The sequence below is a fragment of the Propithecus coquereli genome, unplaced genomic scaffold (assembly GCF_000956105.1).
Source record: "Propithecus coquereli isolate 6110/MARCELLA unplaced genomic scaffold, Pcoq_1.0 Scaffold544, whole genome shotgun sequence".
NCBI classification, from domain to species: domain Eukaryota; kingdom Metazoa; phylum Chordata; class Mammalia; order Primates; family Indriidae; genus Propithecus; species Propithecus coquereli.
Genome location: NW_012151330.1, coordinates 417930 through 440370, shown reverse-complemented (window position 1 = coordinate 440370; position 22441 = coordinate 417930). Strand labels below are relative to the sequence as shown.

Here is a 22441-nt window from a genome sequence, read left to right as displayed (position 1 = left end):
ACGGGCCAGGCCGCATTTCCGGAGAGCGGACCGGAAGCCTGCGCAGTTACGCCTGCGCAGTTACGCCTGCGCAGTGCATCACCGCTTCTCAGTCTTCCGCGCGGCCGGTGATCGCGGGGTCGCGGGGTCGCGGGGTCCCGGGGTCCCGGGGTCCCGGGGTCCCGGTGCGCGGGCGGGTGGTCCTCCAGCTCTCCCTGCGGAGCGCGCGCGAGCACCAGAGTGCGGAGGAGGCGCGCTGAGGCCGCCCGCGCCGCGACCATGCCGGAGATCAGAGTCACTCCCCTGGGTGAGTGGGCGCCGCCCGAGGGCTGCGGGGCTGGGGTCCGGGCGCGCCCTTCCCCTCGCGCCCCGGGGCTGGGCCTTGCTCGGGGCTAGGGACGCTTCCCAGGCCCCCGGCTGTGGTCGGAGGCCCCGAGCGGACAGCGAGCTCTCCGCCCGGCTGGGCGCCTCCACGCGCGCTCCGGCCCCCACGGCGCGGTCCCGCCGCGGCCTCGTTGGAGGGGGGAGCTCCGGCTCCGTCGTGCTTGGGGAGGCTGTGAGGCGCCGAGGCCGGGGCGAGCAGGCCGTCCTGGCTTGGGTCTGCGGCGAGGGATCGAGCCGTGCGCCTTCTCACCTCTCCTCCCTGTCAGGCCCTTGTGCAAGAACCACTGCAGAGTGGTCAGGGAGAGAAGGGCTTAGGGGTTGCATGCTGTGTGATGTCAAGGCTCAGTCTCTGCACCCCAGGTTTCCTAGCAGTGAAGTGAGAGTCAGATCCCCGAGTGCGGGACGCCTGGTATCACGTGGGTGCTGCGCAGATGCTGCCTCTGCACGTTTCCTGGCAGTGGTGTGGGAGTCCAGCCACAGGGCCTCGGTCCCCACTGGGTGCTTTCATCAGTGTGTTTACCTCCTTCTGCACGTGGACTGCTGCCTTGCCTCTCCCTGTTCCTCCACCACCACCATCTGGTGCTTGCGCCTGGCTTACCTGCGATCAGCTCTCAATTGCCCTTGTTTTACCTGATACCTATGATGTTAAAAAAGTAGCTTTGTTTTTTGCAAAAAATAAATGCACGTTTCTGAGCATTCTGACAGGGTAGAACAGTGTGAAGGAGGAAAGAGTGACTCAAAATCCAGGGTCCCAGGAACAACTGGGCATATCATTTTGTGGCCAGCCCTCTGGATGTCTCTGGGCTTTCTCTGTGCGTGTGCTCCATGTGCTGTCCCGGAGCCTACTTCCTTCAATGGGCAAGGGTGTCAGGAGCATCTTCTGTGTAGACATGTCTGTCCCCGTGAGCCCACCCAGCCCCTGGCCTGGACATGGAGCTGTTAACAGCCACAGTGAACGCGCCCACCTGCCAGGTCGGACTGCACATCCCCCGCTGTCATGGGCCCTGTGGTCCCCCATGGCCTTTTGCAACTGTCGGCACCGCCCCGCCTCCTCACCCAGGCCACCGTGGCCCTCTGCTCTCCTCTGTCCCGGGCTGCTCTCCAGGGGCCTCTGCGGGCTCTTCCTCCTGGTCTGCTCCTTTCCTGTCCGGCTCCTTTGCTGTCTGCCCTGTGCACTCTCCCTCAACAGTCCTGTCTTTCTTATGGCTTTAGTTACCCCAGATCTGCACCTGGGGGTACCCCCAAGGTCACCTCAGTGACAGCGTCATCGAAGCAGAGCTCTGCTTCACCGTTTCCCTTTACCAGGCACAGCGTCGGGTCAGGTACTGGGGTCCTTGGGGTCATTCCCACCACAGGGTCCTCACACGGCTGTCCTCCCCCCTGGCTGCCCCTCGCTCCCCTGCTCAGCCATTGTCTTCTCAGGGAGGACTTTCCTGTCGTGGTTCCAGAGGTTTCCAGGCACCCTTGTCCTCTTCCCTTCCTTCCTTTTCTCTGTCACAGTCGTCTCCGGTGGATGCACTTGGCGTGCGTCCTTTTACTTGTCTCCCTGCCTTACGACATCGTGAGTTCTGTGGGACAGGGATGTCTCCTGCTTTGTTTTCTCCTGAGTTTTGTCCCCTCCCCCAGTGCTAGGCTTTGTCCCCACTATCCATGGATTGTTGTGGGTCCTGTGGGAGGCAGGACTACCAGTGCTCAGGAATGGGGCTTTGGAGTCCACTCTTAGTGGCGTGTGCCTCCAGGTGTCTCTGTGACCTCAGGTCCTCCCCCGGAAAGAGTGGTGGCCCTTCCTCCCTGCAGATGTCTGGAGGGCTTCTGAGCCTGGGGTGGCTTTGGGGCTAAGGGTACAGAGGGAGTGAGACCCTGTCTTCAGGGAGCTCACACGATAGTGGGGGCAGGAACCGGCCCATCAGAGAACCTGAGACCCCAACCAGTGGCTGGGCTGCGGCCTGGTCCCTCTGATGTGTGTGGTGCTAATAATGTTGGATGCTTCAGGCAGCTACCAGAGCACTCAAGATAGAAACCGGGTTATTTGCTGTTCTCAGACCCCTGCCCAGGCTTAGGCCATGCAGAGGCGTGTTCCTTTTCTTGTGGGCCCCCAGGTCCCAGAGGAGGTGACAGATGGCCACCTGAGCGGGAGCTAGGTATGCACCATGTGGCCAGGGTCTCCGCTGGAGCAGCTGGGCAGGGCTGCCTGGTTGTCAGGAGTGTGGAAGGGACTAGATTAGGGTCTGAGTTGGGGGATGTGGCAAGATTCACAGTGGTGCAGGGTCTGTGTTGCCCGCATGCCCAGGGTGGGGTGTCACGCCTCTCAGCCCACACGGCTGCCACACAGCAGCCTCGGTCCAGCTTCTTCAACACACTGAGGGCCCTGTTAGAGCTTGGAAGGCAGCAGGGTGGGGCCGAGGATCACTTGTAGCAGTGGGGAGGGAGAAGGGGACCTGGCAGTGCCTCTCACCAGCCCTCCCCCTCGAGCAGGGGCCGGCCAGGATGTGGGCCGAAGCTGCATCCTGGTCTCCATTGCGGGCAAGAACGTCATGCTGGACTGCGGCATGCACATGGGCTTCAGTGACGACGTGAGTCCTCCGGATGGGCGGCCCGGAGGGCAGGGAGGGCCAGCCACCCCGCCTGCTCCTTGTAGCCACCTGCAATTGGACTCTGGGCCTTGGAGCTGGACAGACAGGGCGAGTGGGCAGTGGTGGTCTGCCTGGACAGCTGCAGCCCATGTTGGGGGGCATCCCACTCCTGGGTGGCCTCCTGACCATCACTTGACATGTGGGGCCAGGCTGAGGTGAGCCCTGGCAAGGGGTCCGTCTGTACTGGAGTTGGGCCCTGGTGCCTACAGGACCCTACAGGCCAGCTCGGCGAGACCCGGGGTTCGGCTTCCCGCTCAGGTCTGCTAGTGAGGTTGCGGGTGATGGAGGCTGTGAGCAGCCAGGGGTCCTGGTGCTGCCTGCCAGGGTGGGGTTCCCAGCCTGGCCTCGAGTCTGTGCCCTGACCCCCTCTCTGGGGCTGCTCCCTGGGCACCCTCCACAGCTGCCTGGAGATGGGGCAGCGGCTGCATTCTGACTCTTCCCTGGCTCCCCCCGCAGAGGCGTTTCCCCGACTTTTCCTACATCACCCAGAGCGGCCGGCTGACTGACTTCCTGGATTGCGTGATCATCAGGTGAGCACTGGCAGGCCTTGGCCTCCATGCCTGCAGAGGCCACAGGCTGTGAGGTGTCGCCCAGCGGGTCACGTGGTTCTGTCCCTGGGCTGTCTGGGGGGGGGCTCACCCCTTGGGGTGGCAGTCAGCCCAGTGGAGCCAGGGTCGCTGTGGCGCACGTGCCATTGGCCATGCCCCTGAGCGTTGTGGACGAGAGCCTGGCGGGTGCCCAGGAAGATGGGGCTGAGAGGGCCCCTGTGCAGAGATGGTGCATTTTACCCGCGGAGCCAGGGCTGTTCCTCAGGCCCCCCTCACTCAGCCTCAACGGCGTTCGGCAGAGGGGCACTGAGCCCTCCCACCAGTCCTTGGTCCCCACTGGGCTTCCAGGCCCTGTAATCTGCCCCCTCCTGGTCACACACTGGTCTCTGCCTGTTCCGTCTGGCCCTCCAGGCTCCATCCTCTCCCTGCCTTTGCTGTCTCAGGAGCCATAGGCCCCGTGAGCCGGCACCTCGAGACCCGCGAGTCCCAGGAGGTCGTCGCAACCATGTCAGAGACAGTGGTCTCTTACCCTCACGCTGTTCCCCTTGCTGCTGTACCTTCTTCATGAACACATCCCCGTCGTTAACACGTGTAGCGACTGGTCTGCTCATTGCTTTGCTACATGTTGAGACTAAATTTCAGGAAGACAGTAGCCTTCGTGTTTTGCCCCTTCCTGACTCTTCAGTGCGCGGGAGGGTGTTGGTGCCACAGTGGGCACCCGCTGAATGGATGAGTGGGACGACCCCCAAGCCTAGTGCTGGCGGGGCGTGGCTGGGGAAGGGTGGTCCCAGGCTGACCTGTGCCGCATCCTCCAGCCACTTCCACCTGGACCACTGCGGGGCGCTGCCCTACTTCAGCGAGATGGTGGGCTACGACGGGCCCATCTACATGACGCACCCCACCCAGGCCATCTGCCCCATCCTGCTGGAGGACTACCGCAAGATCGCCGTGGACAAGAAGGGCGAGGCCAACTTCTTCACCTCCCAGATGATCAAGGACTGCATGAAGAAGGTGGTGGCTGTCCACCTCCACCAGACGGTCCAGGTCCGGGTCCCCAGGCTCCCAACTGGCACCCCCCAAACAGCCCCCGCAGCCTGCTCTGCAGTCTGGAAGGCTGGGGCCTCAGGCTTAGCCTCCCCATCTCTCTCTTGTGTCCAGCACTGTGAGGACACCAGGAGGCAACAGTGGGCAAGCACACAGGTCCCGGCCCAGATGTGGCATTTAGCCTGGGGGGTGTACATGGTTACATGGTACGTGTGTGTGCGTGCGTGCGTGTTTGTATGTACGTGTACACGCAGGCTTCTGTGCCTGAGTGGCACTGAGGAGGCCAGAGGAGAGCCGACTGGTTCCCCTGGAAGGACGCAGTGCTCTGGGACATTCAGTGCCATCAGCGGGGAGCAGAGTCCGGCTGGCAAGACAGGCAAGCCCTTAAGGGTGACCAGTGCCAGGTGTGGTGACTTGTGCCTGGGCTGGGAGGGAGTGAAGAATATTAAGCAGGCAAGTGACAAATCAGGTTCAGTAAAAGTTTCTCACAGAGACTGTGGATTTGCTTATTTTCATTGGAGTCTGTGGGTTTTGCATTATCTATTTTGAAACCGTGTTATTAGGTGCCTATACATTTTGGGTCATTTATTCTTCTAATTTAACCTTTTATCACAACAAAGTTTTAGTTTTTTGTTGTTTTATGTTTTCTTTGGAGACAGTCTTGCTCTGTCGCCCAGGCTAGAGTACAGTGGCATCATCATAGCTCACAGCAACCTCAAACTCCTGGGCTCAAGCGATCCTCCTGCTTCAGCCTCCCGAGTAGCTGAGACTATAAGAGTATACCACCACACCCGGCTAATTTTTTCTATTTTTAGTTGTTTGGCTAATTTTTTTTTCCTATTTTTGGTAGAGATGGGGGTCTTGCTCTTGCTCAGGCTGGTCTTGAACTCCTGGGCTCAAGCAATCCTCCTGCCTCGGCCTCCCAGAGTACTAGGATTACAGGCGTGAGCCACCACACCTGGCCATGAAGTTTTATATTTAATAATGCTTTTTATCTTAAAGTCTACTTTTCTGATAACATAGTTACACCAACACCCACCCACCTTTTTTCTTAGTGTTTTCATGGTATATCTTTTCCCATTTTTTTACCTTCAGCCTTGCTGTATCGTATTTTAAATATGGTGTTTTAAGTAGCATGGAGTGTGTGTGTGTTTGCTGCAGCATGCTAGCTGTGTCTGGGTGGGCCGTTCAGACTCTGGTAAGACGGCTCTGGGTGTAGCTGACATTCTTACTGTTGGCTGCCTGTTCTGTTGTTGTTTTTACTTTCCCTTATTGCCTTTTTTGGATTTTTTTTTTAATTTCATTTTTCCCTTTATTGGCTCAGCAATTACATATTCTTTCACAGTGCTTTTAGTGGTAGAGATTACAAAATGCATCCTTGACAACAAAAATCTAAGTTACTTGGAACTTTTGCCTTTATCCTGGACAATGCAAGAATCTTAGAACACTTTAAATCCGTTTACCTTCTCCTGGTGTACTAGCTCTTGTTTCCATGTGTTTTAACTCTCAGCATATTTTAAACACAGCAAGACATGCTTTTTGTTTTTTTTTTGAGACAGAGTCTCGCTCTGTTGCTCGGGCTAGAGTGCCATCCGTGGTGTCAGCCTAGCTCACAGCAACCTCAAACTCCTGGGCTCAAGCGGTCCTCCTGCCTTAGCCTCCCGAGTAGCTGGGACTGCAGGCATGCGCCACCATGCCCGCCTAATTTTTTCTATATATTTTTAGCTGTCCAATTATGTTTTTTTGTTTTTTTTTTTTGAGACAGAGTCTCACTCTTTTTGCCTGGGCTAGAGTGCCGTGGTGTCAGCCTAGCTCACAGCATCCTCAAACTCCTGGGCTCAAGCAATCCTTCTGCCTCAGCCTCCCGAGTAGCTGGGACTACAGGCATACACCACCATGCCCGCCTAATTTTTTCTATATATTTTTAGCTGTCCAATTAATTTCTTTCTATCTCTTGCTCAGGCTGGTCTTGAACTCCTGAGCTCAATCTGCCCGCCTCAGCCTCCCAGAGTGCTAGGATTACAGGCGTGAGCCACCACGCTTGGCCAAGACATGATTTTTTAAATTATCTTCAGGCTATGTGTATAGAGACATCATTTCTAATGCTTTGTAAAGTTAACATTTATTTAGTTTCATCTATATGTTTACCCTTTGGATTGCACCTCTCTACTTCTGACATTTTCCACCTTTTACTGGGGATAATCTATCTTCTGCCTAGAGAACACTAGGATGGATCTGCTGGTGGTGCATTCTTTTATATTTGTTTGCAACTGGATTATTTTACCTCATTCTGGAGGGACTTTTTTGTGTGTGTGCGTAGAAATGGTCTCCATATACTGCCCAGGATGGGCTGGCCTCAACCGATCCTCCTGCCTTGGCCTCCCAAAGCACTGGGATTATAGGTGTGAGCCACCACGCCTGGCTGACTTTTTAAAAATTAGGTACAGTATTCAAGGTTGGTGTTTTTTTTTTTTTTTTTCAAGGCAAGCATGAAAATGAGGTTTATTGAGAGAAAGATAGGATTACAAGGCTAGCAAGATATAGGTTTACAGAGCATGGTACACACGCTGCAGATGGTGACTAGACCCATTTTCGCAGCAAAGGGAGAGCAACAGGAAGGGCACAAAAAGGGGTTGACAGTTATTTTGTATTTTGTATCGTTCCGTCTGCTGTTTTGAAGAGAAACCGTTTTGCATGGGCTACTTACCTGATTATGTCCTTTTCCTTGGTTCTGGTGGTTGTGCTGCGCTGGGCCTGTGTGCTGTGCTCTTATTCAGCCTATTCACAGTTTGAGGCCTCCTGGGTCTGTGGCTTGATGTCTTCCATCAGGTTCCTTCCAATGTGGCTTCTATCCCATTCGTGCTCGCCTCTCCTCCTGGGCACCAATGTCTGCATGTCAGACCTGCTCACTCCAGACCTCTGCCATCCTTCCTTTCCATGCTTCATGCTAGGTATATGTTTCAGTGCACTAATTCTCTTTTTGGTTATATGTGATCTGTTGTTCAATTCATCCCTTGAGTTCTTATAGTTCCTGGTTTTGGCCTTTCTGCTTTTTTAAAAAAATAGTTTATAGTTTCTCACCAGCATTTTTTTTGTTCTGTTTTTGAGACAGAGTTTTTGCTCTGTCACCTGGGCTAGAATGCTGTGGCATCAGCCTAGCTCACAGCAACCTCGAACTCCTGGGCTCAAGCGATCCTCCTGCCTCAGCCTCCCGAGTAGCTGGGACTACAGGCGTGAGCCACCGCGCCTGGTGTAATCCTGTTTGTCATCTCGATGAATGTATTACCACAGTCTTTTAAAGTCCATGTCTGGAAACTTCACTTTCAGGAGTCCTTAAATGTTTAGTATATTGTTTCTCTTGTTTCTCATCTCTGTTGGTCTCATCTCATGTCTGGTTTCTTTGGATTGAGAACCGGATGTTCTACGTGACAAGAGGAAAGGAAAGGCTAAGACCGATGCCCTCTCCTCAGGTGGACGACGAGCTGGAAATCAAGGCCTACTATGCGGGTCACGTGCTGGGGGCGGCCATGTTCCAGATCAAAGTGGGCTCAGAGTCGGTGGTCTACACGGTCAGTGGAAGGACTTGGGAGGGGCTGCCCAGGGCTCGGGAGGCACCCTCCTCATTGCCACCTCTTTCCCCAGGGTGACTATAACATGACGCCAGACCGACATTTGGGGTGAGCAGGCTGGTGTGTGTGTTTCATCCTGTGGGGTCCTGCTGGAGCTTGGTGACCTCAAGGGTATGGTGGTGTGGTGTTCCCCCCAGTCCTCCTGTGTGGTGTGGAGAGTCCCTTCCTGCTGAGCCCAGACACATGAAGGCACAGGGTCCAGGTTGGGCCTCTGTTCCTCCTCCTGTCTCCTGAGTGTGCTGCCCGTGGCCTCTGACCATGTGGGTGCAGAGAAGGCTGCCAGCCAGGGTGGCCCAAGAAGGTGGCTCTAAACCGGCTGGGTCTGGTGCGTCATGCCCAAGCCTGCAGCTGTGGGCCAGTCCGCCACAGGCCACGCCCTCCCGTGTTCCAGAGCTGCCTGGATCGATAAGTGCCGCCCCAACCTGCTCATCACGGAGTCCACGTACGCCACGACCATCCGAGACTCCAAGCGCTGCCGGGAGCGAGACTTTCTGAAGAAAGTCCACGAGACTGTGGAACGTGGTGGGAAGGTAGCAGGCCAGAGGCAGGGCTCTGGGATGTGGGCCCACCCTGTACAGGTCCTGGCAGGCTTGGCTGCCCTTGGCATGTGCTCGGGGTCTCAGGGTAGGGTTGCTGTGTTTTCTGGGCATGGAGGAAGGTTTTCAGCATTGAAGAGAAAAACTCTGGAAGACCCTGCACTGGGGATCTCGTTTGTCCCTCATGTCCCAGATCTTGATGAAGGGCCAGCACGAGCCTCCACTGTGGTCCTTTCTGCCCCAGACTGTGCCTGGGACGGGAGTGGTGGCAGAATGGGAGGGCTGGGGTCCACGTGGGGCCTCTGTCTCTCAGGGCTGCCTGGCCATGCCCTCTCAGTGGCTGCTACCTGCTGGCTCCATGGGGAGCACAGCTGGGGCCCCCGCCTGAGCTAGCCCCCCCTGCCCTGCAGGTGCTGATCCCTGTATTTGCACTGGGCCGAGCACAGGAACTCTGCATCCTGCTGGAGACCTTCTGGTAGGTGCAGCCAGGGGGCTCTTCTAGGAGCCCTGCCCGGGGCTGGGAGGCGGGCAGCCTGTGCGTGGGACAGCTGGCTATTCACACACAGCCCAGCAGGGCACCAGCTCAGACTAGTCGAGGTGGTGTCAGCAACCACTGGGTACAGCGGACACCCTGGCCATTGGCATCTCAGCCCTGCTCACTGTTGTTTTTGAGGGAGAGGCACCCACGTCTCTGACCGTGTGCCGGGAGACCCATGATGTCACGTGGGCAGTGCTGTCTGCTTGCTCTTGTCAGGGTCTTTGGCTGCACACCGAGCCCTCCGTCAGTCCCAGCGTTTTATAGGAGGATGTAGGCTGAGGGCACTGGCTTCTGTGGTCGGAGGGGTGGGAGACAGCAGGGGGTTCAGGCCTTCCAGTAGACTCGCACCAGCCCACGCTGGAGCTGCGCGAATGAGGGGGTGTGGGGGCAATGAGGCCCGGTCCTCCAGCAGGGTCCTCCCATGGCCACTGCATTAACCAGGCCGGCGGGTCCCCAGGGAGCGCATGAACCTGAAGGTCCCCATCTACTTCTCCACGGGGCTGACAGAGAAGGCCAACCACTACTACAAGCTCTTCATCACCTGGACCAACCAGAAGATCCGCAAGACCTTCGTCCAGAGGAACATGTTTGAGTTTAAGCACATCAAGGCCTTTGACCGGGCATTTGCGGACAACCCGGGTCCGATGGTGAGGCCCCGCGGTGGCCAGTGCTGTCCATGGGCACCCTCTCCTTCCACATCTGGGGGGCACGTGAGGGGACCAGTGGCAGCTGGGGGGTTCCTGCCTACAGGTCTCTGGTTGGAAGATGGGGTCTGAGGTAGGGCCCCGCATCTGCTGCCCTGACCCACCCGTGTCCGCCTGCAGGTTGTGTTTGCCACGCCAGGGATGCTGCACGCGGGCCAGTCCCTGCAGATCTTCCGGAAATGGGCAGGGAATGAGAAGAACATGGTGAGGGCTCCTGGGTCTCCAGAGAGCCTGAGGTTGGGCAGGGATAGCAAGGGGTACAGGGACTGTCCTTCCACCTGCCCTGTCCTTGTGCTGCCAGTCGGCAGGCTTGGCTGCCCCTGGAATGTGTTTGGGGTCTCAGGGTAGGGGTGCTGTGTTTTCTGGCATGGAGGGAGGAAGGTTTGCTCAGCCTTGAGAAGAAAAACTCTGGAAGACCCTGCACTGGGGATCTTGTTTGTCCCTCATGTCCCAGATCTTGATGAAGCTCCATGCTGGCCTGGGGATGCTGCTGTAGCTGGGTGTGGCTGGCATCTGATATCCGACCCAGCAGCTCAGACTCTCTGAGACTGGGCCCGGCTGTGTCAGGCGGGAAGGCCTCCAGCCACCTGAGCAGGCGCTGTGACAGTCACCTCCCAGCCTGGCCCTGAACAGTCCTGTGCTGAAAACCCTGACCCCTCTGGGGTCTATAGCAGGGCTCCGGAGGAGCTTCCGCCAGGGAGGGGGCAGCCTGCAAGGGTTCAGGCCGGGGATGTCCAGGGGGAGCCCCTGATGTGCCGAGGCTGGGGTCCTACCGCTGTGGGACCGCTGCAAGCTCCACCCCGCCCTGCAGGTCATCATGCCTGGCTACTGTGTGCAGGGCACCGTGGGCCACAAGATCCTCAGCGGGCAGCGCAAGCTGGAGATGGAGGGCCGGCAGGTGGTGAGTCTGAGTCCCCGCCAGGCCAGCAGGGGGGCCGGCCAGCCCTGGTGGTGACGGCATCTGCGCCCTGTGCCCGCAGCTGGAGGTGAAGATGCAGGTGGAGTACATGTCGTTCAGCGCCCACGCTGACGCCAAGGGCATCATGCAGCTGGTGGGCCAGGCGGAGCCGGAGAGCGTGCTGCTGGTGCACGGCGAGGCCAAGAAGATGGAGTTCCTGAAGCAGAAGATCGAGCAGGAATTCCGTAGGCAGCGCGCTGGGCGCCACGGTCGCCTGTCGGGGGCGCTGGGTGGGGCCCGCCTCTGGGGGCAGGGCTGCCAGCCTGGACTGAGGCTCCTCTTCTCATGCTCAGGAGTCGACTGCTACATGCCGGCCAATGGCGAGACTGTGGTGCTGCCCACAAGCCCCAGCATCCCCGGGGGCATCTCGCTGGGGCTGCTGAAGCGGGAGATGGCGCAGGGTAGGTGGCAGGGCAGTGGGCGCCGTGGGCAGGTGGCTGGTGAGCCTGCAGCCCGTTGAAGGCTCCTGTGCCCCCGCCCCCACAGGGCTGCTCCCCGAGGCCAAGAGGCCCCGGCTCCTGCACGGCACCCTCATCATGAAGGACAGTGTGAGTACCGGGGGCCTGGGGAGGGGGCCGCTCCTGCTCTGCCTGACCTGCCCCCGCCCCGCAGAACTTCCGGCTCGTGTCTTCGGAGCAAGCCCTTAAGGAGCTGGGCCTGGCCGAGCACCAGCTGCGCTTCACCTGCCGCGTACACCTACACGACACACGCAAGGAGCAGGAGACGGCCATGCGTGTCTACAGCCACCTCAAGAGGTAGGCATCCCGCCCTGCCCCTGCCCCGGGGGCCCGGCAGGGTCTCACGGCGCATCCCCGCAGCATCCTGAAGGACCACTGCGTACAGCACCTCCCGGACGGCTCCGTGACGGTCGAGTCCATCCTCATCCAGGCCGCCGCCCCCTCTGAGGACCCAGCCACCAAAGTGCTGCTGGTCTCCTGGACCTACCAGGTGAGGAGCCGGCAGGATTGCAGTGTGGCACCCACCCCGTGGCATCAGTCCCGCCTCACCCTGGGCTGTCTGCAGCGGGGCCGGGATAGCTGTGGCCCTCTTTGCCTCCACTGTAGGATGAGGAGCTGGGCAGCTACCTCACGTCACTGCTCAAGAAGGGCCTCCCCCAGGCCCCCAGCTGAGGTTGGCCAGTTGCCCAGGCCTGCTGACCGCCGCCTCTGCCCAGCTGGAGGGTCCTGCATTTCCACGCCAGGGCTCTGTGTGCCCTGGGTGAATGGAGCCCAGAGCTGGGCCATGGACGACCCCCATCCCCGAGATGAGGCCACAGCGTCACACTCCTGCCAGAGCAGCTGTTTCTGGCTGAAGAAATAAAGGAGTCTCTAGGATTGCTTCGGCTTTTATTGCTACTCTCGGGCCCCAAGAAGACAGTGGGGCAGGGGACTTTCAGGCAGCAATCGCCAATAAAAGCAGAACCAGAGACCGCTCGGCTTTCCCTTCCCAGTGCACATCCCGTCTCCTTCACCCCACCCCATGCCAGTCCACCCGGCACAGACGGCAGCGTCCAGGCTGGTAGGGACTCTGGGTAGGTATGTTGTGGCCCCAGGTGGCTGTGGACGTGCTGGCTTGACCAGCAGAGGGCTGGTCCTGCTGGGCCCACAGTGCCGTGGCTGGCATGACCTTGGCTGAGTGTCCGGGCTCACCTGTGGCTTCCACACTGGATCCTACAGAGCCCAGGAGGCGGGACCTGTGGACAGACCCCCGATGGGCCTGGGCAGAGGTTGGCCTAAAGCCCTCTGCATGCTGGGATCTTACTGGGGCTGAGGGGCTGTGGCTCTGGGAGAGGGGGCACCTTCACTCCACACCCCCCAGCCCTCCCCATTCCATCTGCCTGTTCAACACTAGGGCCGTGACTGCCACCGAGAGCGCCCTCCCCAGCACAGACCCGGCCTTAGGAGGGGTCAGTCAGAGGAGTGTGCAGTAGACCCCTTCTTGGCTTGCTCTTCTTACCGAGGCCCTCCAGACCCTCATATAGCACTGACTTCAGGAATAAGCCATAGGCTGGGGCCACATGCGACTGGTATTTGCCCAGGGGGTCTTGGCTGTCCAGAATCACCTTCACCTGGGCAGGCGTCAAAGCCCCCAGCCCCACGGCCACCAGCACCGCTGTCATCCTCCGGACCTGCAACCCAGAGCCAAGACTGCTACAGAGGCCTGTATACCCGACCCCCGGGAGGGCCCCAGGACAGAGCCTACCTGTCTGTACAGGAAAGACTGACTCTCAAACTCCAGGCTCCAGAAGCGCAGCCTGCTGGGAGATAAGCACCTGTGACATCCTGACCCTGGGGCAGCCCCTGCCACCCCCAGCCTGCCATGTGGCCTCAGCAGGCCCAGCTCATCACCAGGGCCCCTCACTGACCACCTGCCCCTTCTGGGGGCTTGCGCAATGCTTGTGCAAGGCAGAGGCAGCAAGACCCTGCGGGGGCCCACAGAGACAGTGGCCTGGCAGGTCCCCCATGGAGATGCCCCAAGTCTGAGATCCTGGCAGAGTCTGGGCTGCTGAGGGGAGCACAGCCGGTTCACCCGAGACCCCAGCCCTGGGCCTGGTGCCCTCCCCCTAGAGTCTGGGGTGGCCATGCAGGAATCCCTCCTCCCCTTGGGCTGGCCAGGACTGGGAGGGTTCTAAGGGTCAGCAGCTGCTACCTGGCAGGAGGCCCCTGGACAGTGCCAGGGGCAGCAGAACCCACCTCCTGCCAGGCTGGGCCGGAACCACTGGCCCAGTGAAACCTTTTAAGCAGCTGCCAAAATCCACCCACTGGTGGACAGCTCTGGGCAGGGCAGGGGTCCCCTGAGAAAGGAAGCCATCTCTGTTCTCTGCTCCTCAGCCTGGTAGGGACCCCGGCTGTGGGGAAGGGCACAGCTGCAGACTCGAGGGTGTCTGGGCTGTGCCACTTGACTGCCCCGCACTCTCCAGCTGACCAGCATCCCCCTTACGAGGCCCTGTGGGTGCCTGCTACCCCCAGTCCAGCCTCTGCCTGCCTTTGCTGGAGGAAGGGCAAGGGCTTAATTCAGCATCGATGGCCTGGGGTAGGGCCACAGTGCACGGCCACCCTTCCTCACCTGCTCTCCTGGGGGAGGGCGAAGGTACTGGCTGGCCCTGGGGACACTGAGACTTGGCGCAGGGTTCGCACAGGGGTAGCGGCTGGGCTGCCGGCCGACTGGAAGGCGCTGAAGTCATGCGTCCCAAGGAGGTGCCGGGCAGCCTCCTGCATGGCGTCCACATCCAGGCAGCTTCAGGGAGCCAGGTCAACAGTCAGGAGGGTGGGGCCCACCAGGTGTTCCGGCCGCCCCTTCCTCATTCCCACAACCACACTCACTCTGCTCGCAGAGCCCAGCACAAGTTCCGTTCAAACACAGGCAGCTGACTGGGCCGGGAGCAGCCAGTTGCCAAGCGGTACAGGTAGGTCCTGGATGTGGCTGCGTAGCGTGCGTGAAAGTCGCTGGGCACTCGGAAGGCCTGCAGTACCCTGTGGTAGTAGGTCAGGCTAGCTGGAAGAATGACCCACCTGCCCAGGTGACACCTTGGTATCTTCCCCATCCTCCCAAGTTCTGTCCAGACATAAAGTCTTTCCAGGTCTCCAGCCTACACCAGCAGTAGACAGAGTCAGGTGACAGCAGAGTCCCAGGTGAGCTCAGGTTGCTGGGCTCACCTGATGGCCGGGTGCTTCAGGTGGGTGTTGAGGGCCTGGGCCAGGACCTCAGGGGAGAAGGGTGGCTGGCCTGAGCGGCGCTGGACGTCCAGGTGCGCGGCATTACTCAGGGCATGGACCCCGGCGTCCGTGCGGCTGGAGATGGTGAACTTGACCGGCAGGACGGAATTCAGCCGCGCTGCGGCCTCCTGCGGGGACGGGCGCTGGGGCAGGCAGGCAGCACGGGGGGAAGCCGCAGCCCTGAGGGACGGTTCCCCATGCCCTGGGGGGGGGCTGTGGGCTCCCATCCACCCCTCGCCGGGCACCCCGGGGACGCCCTCCTCCGGGGTGGGCTGGCGGAGCTCACCTCCAGGTAGTCCTGGACCCCGACGGCGCGCTGGGCGCCCCGGACAGCCGCGACTCCGCTGCTTGCAGAGGAGCGCAGGTTACGGGCGGGGTCCGCCGGCCCGCCCGCCGCCGAGGCGCAACACAGACCGGCCCCCGTCCCGAGACGTCCGCGGCGCGACCCTAGATCTAGCGCCCGCCCGCGCCCTCCCGGGGGCCGAGGCCCGCGGGGCTGCCGTTCCTCCCCGGGTCCAGCTCCCGTCCTTCCCGCTCCCTCCCGGCAGGCGCACAACGTACTTGAAGTCCGTGCCCCGGTACTGGAAGTACACGAGGTAGCGCGCCGGCATCCAGCCCGCCGCGGAACCCGGACCCATGACGGGGCGGGGCGGGGCGCGCCGCACGTGGGTCCTGCGCGCGCGGCCGGCCCCGCCCCCCGCGCCTGTGCCAGCGCCAGCGCCAGCGCCGCCCCGCCCGGCAGCGCCGCCTCGCGCCCCTCGGCGACCGGGGGCGGGGCGGGGGCGGGGCCGCGCTTAGGGAGCCGGTGCAAAGTGCCGGCCCGGCTCCGGCGCGTGGACCCAATCGCACCGGCGCGGCGCCCAGGCCCTGCAGGCGCGCTCCCGCTCGCTCGCGCGTGCACTCGCTGCGCCGCCGCCGCCCCTGCTCCCGGAGCGTCTGGCTGCTGCGTTCCGGCCAAACCCTCCCGGACGTGGGTTTTGCAAACGGCCGAGCTGCGCAGCGGCCGGACGGCTGGAGCAGGCGGGGCCCGCGCGTGTCCCGCGCCCCGCGAGCGCGCCGACGGCCCCTGAAGGCGACTGTGCGGACGGGCCCCGCATCCCCGCCCCGGGCGGCCCGTGCACGCGCGGAGGGCGTTGGGCGACGCTCCCCGGCGGCGGCGGCGGCGGCGGCGGCGGCGGCGGACTTGGGCGACGCTCCCCGGTGGTGACAGCGGGCGGGGCGCGCGGGACGGGCCGGCCGGGCTGCCCTGGGCGCTCCGTGCCAGCGAGCGCCGCGCGCCGCAGCCATGACGGTGGAGTTCGAGGAGTGCGTCAAGGACTCGCCGCGCTTCAGGTGCGCCGGGCGGGGCGGGCGGGCGGCCTTTGTGCCCGCGCGGGCGGCGGGCGGGGGTAGAGGGCCGCCGGACAAAGCCGCCCGCTCCGGGGAACAAAAGACGCCCCTGCGCGGCCGTGTCCGGCCGGGCCGCCCTGGGCACGGCCGCCGCCGCACCGTCCGCCCAGCTTCGTGTCCGCGCCCTCGTTCGCGGCTCCCCCGGGGGCCACGCCACTCCCCGGCCCCGCAGTCGGGCTCTGGCCAGGGTTGTCTGGGTCCGTTGGGGGGGGTTCTGTGCCTGGTCCCTGCCGTGGTTCATGTGTCCGGAGCAGTGCACGGGGGACAGGCAGCTGAAGCCATTTGGAGCCTTGGGATGGGCTTCGTGGCAGGGGTGGAGGGTGCCCTGGGGGTTTGAGGGGTGGGGGCTGTCAGAGTGGTGCGGAAGGGTAGGTGGGAGGGTAGGGTTTGCGTCCACTCTTGCGTTCGTGTGTTTTTCATCATTCTTGGGCGTGCAGGCGTGCACATCTGCATGAACCACATGTTCCTGGACGTGTGCACAAGTGTGCATCTGCCTTACCCGTCTGACGACGTTTTGCAGACAGTAATGGAGGCAAACAAACCTCCTCTGTTCCATTCTTACAAGTGTGCCTTTGCGTGAGGCCACCTTCTGCTGCACATGCTCGTGCGGGCTGCATCTCCTCTGTGCCCCTCCCTGGAGGTGCCAGACCATGCATAGAACGTGTGGGTGAGCTGCACCACTGGGTTGGCATACTAGATGCATGCATGGGTGTGCATATGACACTCCTCTGTGTGGATTCATGTGATATGCTTACTATGTCACTAGACAGACATGTTAGCTTGTGCATGTGTGTCCCAGCACTGGGAGCACATGTCCATGCACTACATCCTTGGATACACACACCTGCGCACAGTGCCACTGCATGCAGCCATGTTTGTGCATGAGCATATGTGTCATCTTTGCATGGGTGTGCTTGGTCATGCGTGTGTGTACATGCTGGGTGTCTGGGGGCCTGCCAGCAAGAGGGCCTTGTGGGGGTGCACCTGTGGGCTTTGGCATCACTCAAGCCAGCCCCAAGCACAGCTGCCTGCAGAGGGTGCCCTTCCGCACCACGCTGACAGCCAACAATGAGCACTCTGGCATCCCAGGATCCTGTGCCCCACCATGGGCCTCTGTCCTCCAAGACCAGGCTGGGGCAAGGCGTGGCCAGGGGCTCCTTGCAAGGGGCAGCGGGCGGGCTCAGTCCTGGCTGAAGCACCTTCACCCTGGCCCTTCACTCAGAGCCTCATGCTCCTCCTCTGCCCACACAGATGGATCTGGGCTGACCTTCCTTGGTCGGGTGGGGGTGCTGGAACCCCACCACCTCTGGGCCTTCCCTCCTTCACCAGCCTGGTGCGACCATGGGGCCCGCAGTAGGTGCTGCAGCTGCCTGGGCTTTGCAATGCTGCTTCTAGTAGGAAAGGGCTGCCCAGGGTGGGGGCTGCCCAGGGTGGGGACACGGGACTGGAGCAGAGAGCTGAGGACAATTTACGTGGACCCTGGTCTTGGGGCCTCAGAAGCCAGGCTCCGTGGGTTTGGTGTTGGGCTGTGATTTAACTGGGGTTTGAGGGGCTCCCTGAGGCTGTCCTGGGGTTCCTCTGTCAGCTCACGCTCAGGTACCCCTGAGGCCGTAACTTGAGCTCCCTGGTGCCCACCCTGCCTGGGCCAGGGCAGGACAGGAGAAGGTGGCCTCCGATGTGGAGCCTGGTGGCCCCAGCCCTGGGAAGGGGGACACTGCTTGGGCCCTCCTGGCCTGAGGAGGAGCTGCCTGTGGGTCAGGGTCTCGGGGAGCCTGCTGGGGGGAGCTGCCCGGCCATTATTCAGCTTGTCCCAGCCTGGGTGGGGCTCCAGGCGCTGAGTCACGGCTTTGGTGGAGGGGCCGGCCTCACCCTCCCCGCCACCCTCCACCACCCTCCACACTGCTGAGATCCTGCCCAGCAGGGAGGAGGCCTCAGGTCCCCCTGGGCTGGGGACGGATGTGCTCAGGGGCTCCCAGGACTGGGTGCAGCCCTCAGGGCCTCTGCTGAGCACCCTGTTTTCCCCAGAGCATATCTGTCAGCTCCTGGTGCAGCCCCGCACTTGCCGCCCTGCCAGGGACACAGGCGCCCCCAGCCTGGGGGTGGCAGCTCTGGGTGCAGCTGTCTCTGCATCCGGCCCTGCTCAGGGCAGTCGCTGGCTGTGGGCTCTCGGGGCGGGGCTGTCTCTGCAGCACTGCCCTGGGCTGGTCCCTTCACTGTTCCGGAACCCCCAGGGGAGGGGAGATGCCACAGTAGTGGAGGGGTCCTGGGCTGGCCACACCTCCAAGGATGTGGGCTGGGCTGGGCTCTGGTGTTCATGCAGCTAGATTCCCTCTGTCCCCTCAGTCCCTTAGAGAGGAGCTGGTGTCCTGCCTAGGTGAGAATTAAGGCAGGCCTCATGGGACCCCGCAGGCCTGGGAAACCCTGGAGCATGCCCCTCCCCCTGCTAGTCCACAAGGGTTGAGGGGCTGCTGGACCCGCCCAGGGCCTGTTCTGAGGACAGCCTCCGCCCCTGGCGCCTGCCCAAGCCCTGAAGTCCCATCCCGAGAGGCCAGATGGGCCGCGGCTCGCCAGCTGAGCCAATTGTGTGGTGTGAGGGGCTGCGGGACCCTGGCCCCATTTCCCGATTTCCTGCTCCCGGAGGGGGGTGGTCACGTGTGGATCCATCTGCCTCTTGCCTTCCGGGGGTTCTCCTGGTGGCTTCTCCAGTGATGTCATGCCTTAACTCTTCTCTCCCCAGGCAGCACCGCGGTTGCGCTGCCCTGGTGGGAGCGGGCTCTGGGCGGGGCTGCCCCTCTCGCTCTGGCTGTTTGATGTTTTGCGGTGGAGGAGCTGGGGCATCTCTCCCTGGCTGCTCTGGTGCTGCCAGGACAGAGAGCAGCTGGCCCTAGCCGCCGTCTCCCACCCCGCGGCTCCCGGGTCTGCAGAGGGGCATGGGGCAAGAGCTGAGGGGGTTGCAGTGCAACCAGATGGGATCTGGGGTGAACTCTGAGCCCGGAGAGGAGGGAAGCCGGGGAGGCTCGGCCTGGCCCTCAGGGGCAGCACCACCGTGGGGCTCCGGCTGCGTCCGTGGAACACGTATGTTAGGACACAAATGGGCCGCTGTCCTCAGGGGCTGCCACCTGCCTGACCTGTCCCCAGGTCTGTCAACCAGCCAGAGCCTGGGTGGGGGGTCACAGCCACCAGGGCTTCTTCCTGCCTGGGGTGGTGGTGGGTGCCGGCGGCTCCAGAGTTGAGGACCTGGGCCAGCCTGTGTCCTGGAGCCCCTCCTATGGTGACCCCTGGGGAGGTGCGAGGGGTGGTGAAGCCCCAGGCTGAGCCCCAGTGCCCCGTCCTCGTTGCAGGGCCACCATCGATGAGGTAGAAGCAGATGTGGTGGAAGTCGAGGCCAAGCTGGACAAGGTGAGGGCAGGGCCCCGCCTGGGCTGGGCTGGCGGCTGGCAGGACTCGTCTTCCAGGTTTACTGACTCGTTTGCGTGCGTGTGTGTGTGTTGCACATGGCACATGCTGCCTGTGTGTGAGCACACGTGGGCATGCATAGGACCCACGTCCGTCCCTTGTTGGCCCCTCTGTGTCCCACCGTACGTGTTCCAAGCTGCACACGCGCATACACGTGGCTCACCCTGAGCCCGTCCCATCCAGGACGGGCGGGCCTTGGCGAGTCCCGGCCCTCAGTGTGCCGGCCTGGCCCTCCCCCCACTGCTGCCGGAACCGTTGCTCGGTGTGCCTGGCTGGGGGCTGAGAGCAAGGGCAGGGGCCGCCACACTGGCTGTTCTAACAGACCCCGCCAGAGCCACGCGCCACAGCGCAGCCTGGGGTCCCCTGTTTGGGGCTCCCCTGGCCTGCCCAGCCTCCCTTCCTCCCAGAACTTCCCAGAAGCTCCAGGCAGGCTCCGGCTTGAGGGAGCCCAAGGTGCGGTGCGGCCCCTCCCCAGTCCTGCGTGCCAGACGGGCCCTGAGTTGAATTCCGGCCTCCTGGGATGGTGGTGGTGAGGGCAGGTGTGAGGGTCGCTGGCTTGGAGAAGCTGCTGGCCCCTCGCCTAGCCCGCCACGTCCCGTCCGCAGCTGGTCAAGCTGTGCAGCGGCATGATCGAGGCTGGCAAGGCCTACGTCAGCACCAACAGGCTCTTCGTGAGTGGCGTCCGTGACCTGTCCCAGCAGTGCCAAGGCGACTCTGTCATCTCAGTAAGGGGCCAGCTGACCTCTGACCGCCAGGGGTGGGTAGGGGCAGAAGGCAGCCCTTGAGGGGGGCCCAGGCCCAAGGAGCAGGTGGGTCCTGCCCTGGACCTAAGAGGTGGCTCTGTGTCCCGTGGGCTCGGAGGGCTTGGCTGGCGCGTCGGCCCCACGCCTGCCCGTGTCAGCGTGCGATCTCTCTGCTCTGCCTCTCCCCAGGAATGTCTGCAGAGGTTTGGAGACAGCTTGCAGGAGGTGGTCAACTACCACATGGTGAGCCCTGGCCACCCTGTTTGGTGTCGTCCCCCGAGGCAGCTCCCCCACTGCCCGCAGGCCCCGCCCAGCGCGGAGCAGAGCTTGGCTGGCTCGCAGGAGCTGAGCTGGCGGCCGTGGCTGGCTGGGGGAGGCCACGTTTCTGCTCCTCCAGTCTGTGGGGGTGGTGGCCGTCCCGCGTCTGTGAGTCAGTGGGGATGCGGGCAGACATCATGGGGGCTCAGCCGTGTCCCGGGTGTGGGGGCTGTGAGCAGTGGAGGCTTGGCCGAGGAGGCCTTGAGGGTCCCTCCAGGGTCCCCGCAGCTGGGCTGACCTCACTGCCATTCTGGCTGGGCCTGGGTGACCCCCCCGGGGCCGCAGCATTGACGTGGACAAAGAATAGGGCCTGAGGCGCACATGGGTGGTCGCGCCACGGGCTGGGAACCAGAGCCCCAGACTAAACAGGGGCCCCACCCCGTGCAGGGGAAGTTCAGAAATAAACCAGCTCAGGATTGCATGTCCTGCGTGTGTCCTTGTGTGTTCCTGGTGAGGCCCAGCCCCCTCCACATGGGGGGTCTGATGCTGGGCTCAGTGCTGTGGGGAGGACCCAGAGCCCCTCCACTGCCCAGGCCAGGCCCCTGGGGGCTCTCGGCTCTGACCTGCCGCGATGCCCGTCATCCTCCAGGGGCTTCTGGGGCCAGGGGCGAGTGTCGCTCCGTGCCCTGTGCCTGCCCCAGTTGGGGGCTGTGGATGGGGCTGGAGGAAGGGCCCAACCTTGAAAGTGCTGCCCTGCAGGCCAGCCACGAGCCAGCTGGGGCAGATGGGCAGGTGGTCACAGCCGTCCCTCTGTGCGCTGCTCCCCAGACCCTGCCCCATGTCCGGGTGGTGGGCAGTGTCCCTGCTGCGAGCTGGGCAGGCCAGCCGGGTGGGGGTCTGCTGGTTCTCCCTGGGAGGATGGGGCCTGGCCTCCGGGGTGATGTGTGGACGGACCCAGCAGCCCAGCTCGTCCTCTGCTCCCAGATCCTGTTTGATCAGGCCCAGAGGTCCGTGCGGCAACAGCTCCACAACTTTGTCAAGGAGTGAGTGTCTCTGAGGTCCCCAGCCCCTGTGGCGCCAGCACCCGGGAAGAGCCCAGGCCACGCCCCACCTGGAGGAAGGGGTCTGGGGCCTGCCAGGCCTTAGGGCTGTGCAGAAGCTCGCGGGTGGGATGGGCTGGGTTGAGGCTCTGGGGCACGGCCCCAGCTTCATGCTGGCACGTGCGGTTGGGGCGTCCCACCCCAGGGGAGAGGTCGGGCTGATGGGGTGCATGGCCTGGGCTGGATGGATCCTGAGGGCAAGGTGGAGAGGGCTGGGGGGCCCTGGATAGGCAGGCCCTGCCCAAGAGCAGAGGAAGAGGGGTTCACGAAGGTGGAAGACCCCTGAGCGTCTGGGGCCCAGTGGGCAGCCCTCCTCTGACTCTCTGACCTCTGACGCAACACCTGCCGGTCCCCAGGGACGTGCGGAAGTTCAAGGAGACGAAGAAGCAGTTTGACAAGGTGCGGGAGGACATGGAGCTGTCCCTGGTGAGGAACGCGCAGGCCCCGAGGCACCGGCCCCACGAGGTGGAGGAGGCCGCGGGCGCCCTCAGCCTCACCCGGAAGTGCTTCCGCCACCTGGCCCTGGACTACGTGCTCCAGGTGGGCTCCCAGGCAAGGCCCGGGGGTGGCAGGGGGAGCCGTAGGGCCCAAGGCCTTGGCTCATGCAGGGAGGGCTGGGGACCCCGGGAGGGCGAGGCTGGTGTGGCGCGGGCAGCTGAGGACCACCCGGGCGAGGTCTTGGGCCACAAGCAGCCCAGTGGAGCCTGGGGGTGTGGGCTGCGGGCCGCCCTGGCCAAACCCACCGGCTCTTCTGCAGATCAACGTCCTTCAGGCCAAGAAGAAGTTTGAAATCCTGGACTCTGTGAGTGGGGGGCTGCGGGGGCCC

General features: G+C 62.5%; 3 protein-coding genes across 9 annotated transcripts in view; 2 read left to right on the top strand and 1 right to left on the bottom strand.

Moving 5' to 3' along the window:
• Positions 1–87: 87 nt before the first annotated feature.
• On the top strand, positions 88–12260 carry CPSF3L (cleavage and polyadenylation specific factor 3-like). Of its 3 annotated transcripts, XM_012657507.1 has the most exons (17): positions 88–286; positions 2839–2936; positions 3453–3526; positions 4360–4588; positions 8059–8157; positions 8231–8265; positions 8609–8747; positions 9164–9228; positions 9749–9938; positions 10116–10199; positions 10807–10896; positions 10976–11138; positions 11247–11354; positions 11440–11501; positions 11566–11708; positions 11772–11901; positions 12018–12256. In XM_012657507.1, exons 1-17 carry the CDS (start codon positions 259–261, stop codon positions 12081–12083), a joined length of 1803 nt encoding a protein of 600 aa, XP_012512961.1. In that variant the 5' UTR covers positions 88–258; the 3' UTR covers positions 12084–12256. The 3 variants fall into 3 exon arrangements, with proteins under 3 accessions (XP_012512961.1, XP_012512960.1, XP_012512959.1); XM_012657506.1 differs by having other exon boundaries at positions 4360–4555; positions 10976–11354; positions 12018–12260; XM_012657505.1 differs by having other exon boundaries at positions 10976–11354; positions 12018–12260.
• Positions 12261–12365: 105 nt separating this feature from the next.
• PUSL1 (pseudouridylate synthase-like 1) lies at positions 12366–15307 on the bottom strand. 3 transcript variants are annotated; one of them, XM_012657508.1, is made up of 8 exons: positions 15231–15307; positions 14956–15013; positions 14610–14797; positions 14277–14426; positions 14020–14190; positions 13156–13210; positions 12910–13081; positions 12366–12646 (listed from the first exon to the last, which is right to left on the bottom strand). In XM_012657508.1, exons 1-8 carry the CDS (start codon positions 15305–15307, stop codon positions 12624–12626), a joined length of 894 nt encoding a protein of 297 aa, XP_012512962.1. In that variant the 3' UTR covers positions 12366–12623. The 3 variants fall into 3 exon arrangements, with proteins under 3 accessions (XP_012512962.1, XP_012512963.1, XP_012512964.1); XM_012657509.1 differs by having other exon boundaries at positions 14956–15016; positions 15231–15295; XM_012657510.1 differs by having other exon boundaries at positions 13156–13207; positions 14956–15016; positions 15231–15295.
• Positions 15308–15885: 578 nt separating this feature from the next.
• ACAP3 (ArfGAP with coiled-coil, ankyrin repeat and PH domains 3) overlaps positions 15886–22441 on the top strand; it is a 12469-nt gene continuing 5913 nt past the window's right edge. For all 3 annotated transcript variants that reach the window (XM_012657504.1, XM_012657503.1, XM_012657502.1), the window contains exons 1-7: positions 15886–16001; positions 19400–19457; positions 20120–20239; positions 20447–20500; positions 21500–21558; positions 21972–22155; positions 22373–22417. In XM_012657504.1, coding sequence (XP_012512958.1) covers positions 15955–16001; positions 19400–19457; positions 20120–20239; positions 20447–20500; positions 21500–21558; positions 21972–22155; positions 22373–22417 — 567 coding nt within the window. In that variant the 5' untranslated portion in view covers positions 15886–15954. The remainder of the gene's footprint in view (positions 16002–19399; positions 19458–20119; positions 20240–20446; positions 20501–21499; positions 21559–21971; positions 22156–22372; positions 22418–22441) is intronic.

What these genes read in the sequence shown, in the direction of transcription:
- CPSF3L (XM_012657505.1), top strand. Translation starts at nt 259, where the DNA reads ATGCCGGAGATCAGAGTCACTCCCCTGG. An exon ending in GATCAGAGTCACTCCCCTGG is followed by an intron (nt 287 to 2,838) that starts GTGAGTGGGCGC and finishes CCCCTCGAGCAG; the next exon opens with GGGCCGGCCAGGATGTGGGC. An exon ending in ACATGGGCTTCAGTGACGAC is followed by an intron (nt 2,937 to 3,452) that starts GTGAGTCCTCCG and finishes CTCCCCCCGCAG; the next exon opens with AGGCGTTTCCCCGACTTTTC.
- PUSL1 (XM_012657508.1), bottom strand. Translation starts at nt 15,307, where the DNA reads ATGGGTCCGGGTTCCGCGGCGGGCTGGATGCCGGCGCGCTACCTCGTG. An exon ending in CTGAAGCACCCGGCCATCAG is followed by an intron (nt 14,427 to 14,609) that starts GTGAGCCCAGCA and finishes CTACTACCACAG; the next exon opens with GGTACTGCAGGCCTTCCGAG. An exon ending in GCCCTCCCCCAGGAGAGCAG is followed by an intron (nt 13,211 to 14,019) that starts GTGAGGAAGGGT and finishes CTTATCTCCCAG; the next exon opens with CAGGCTGCGCTTCTGGAGCC.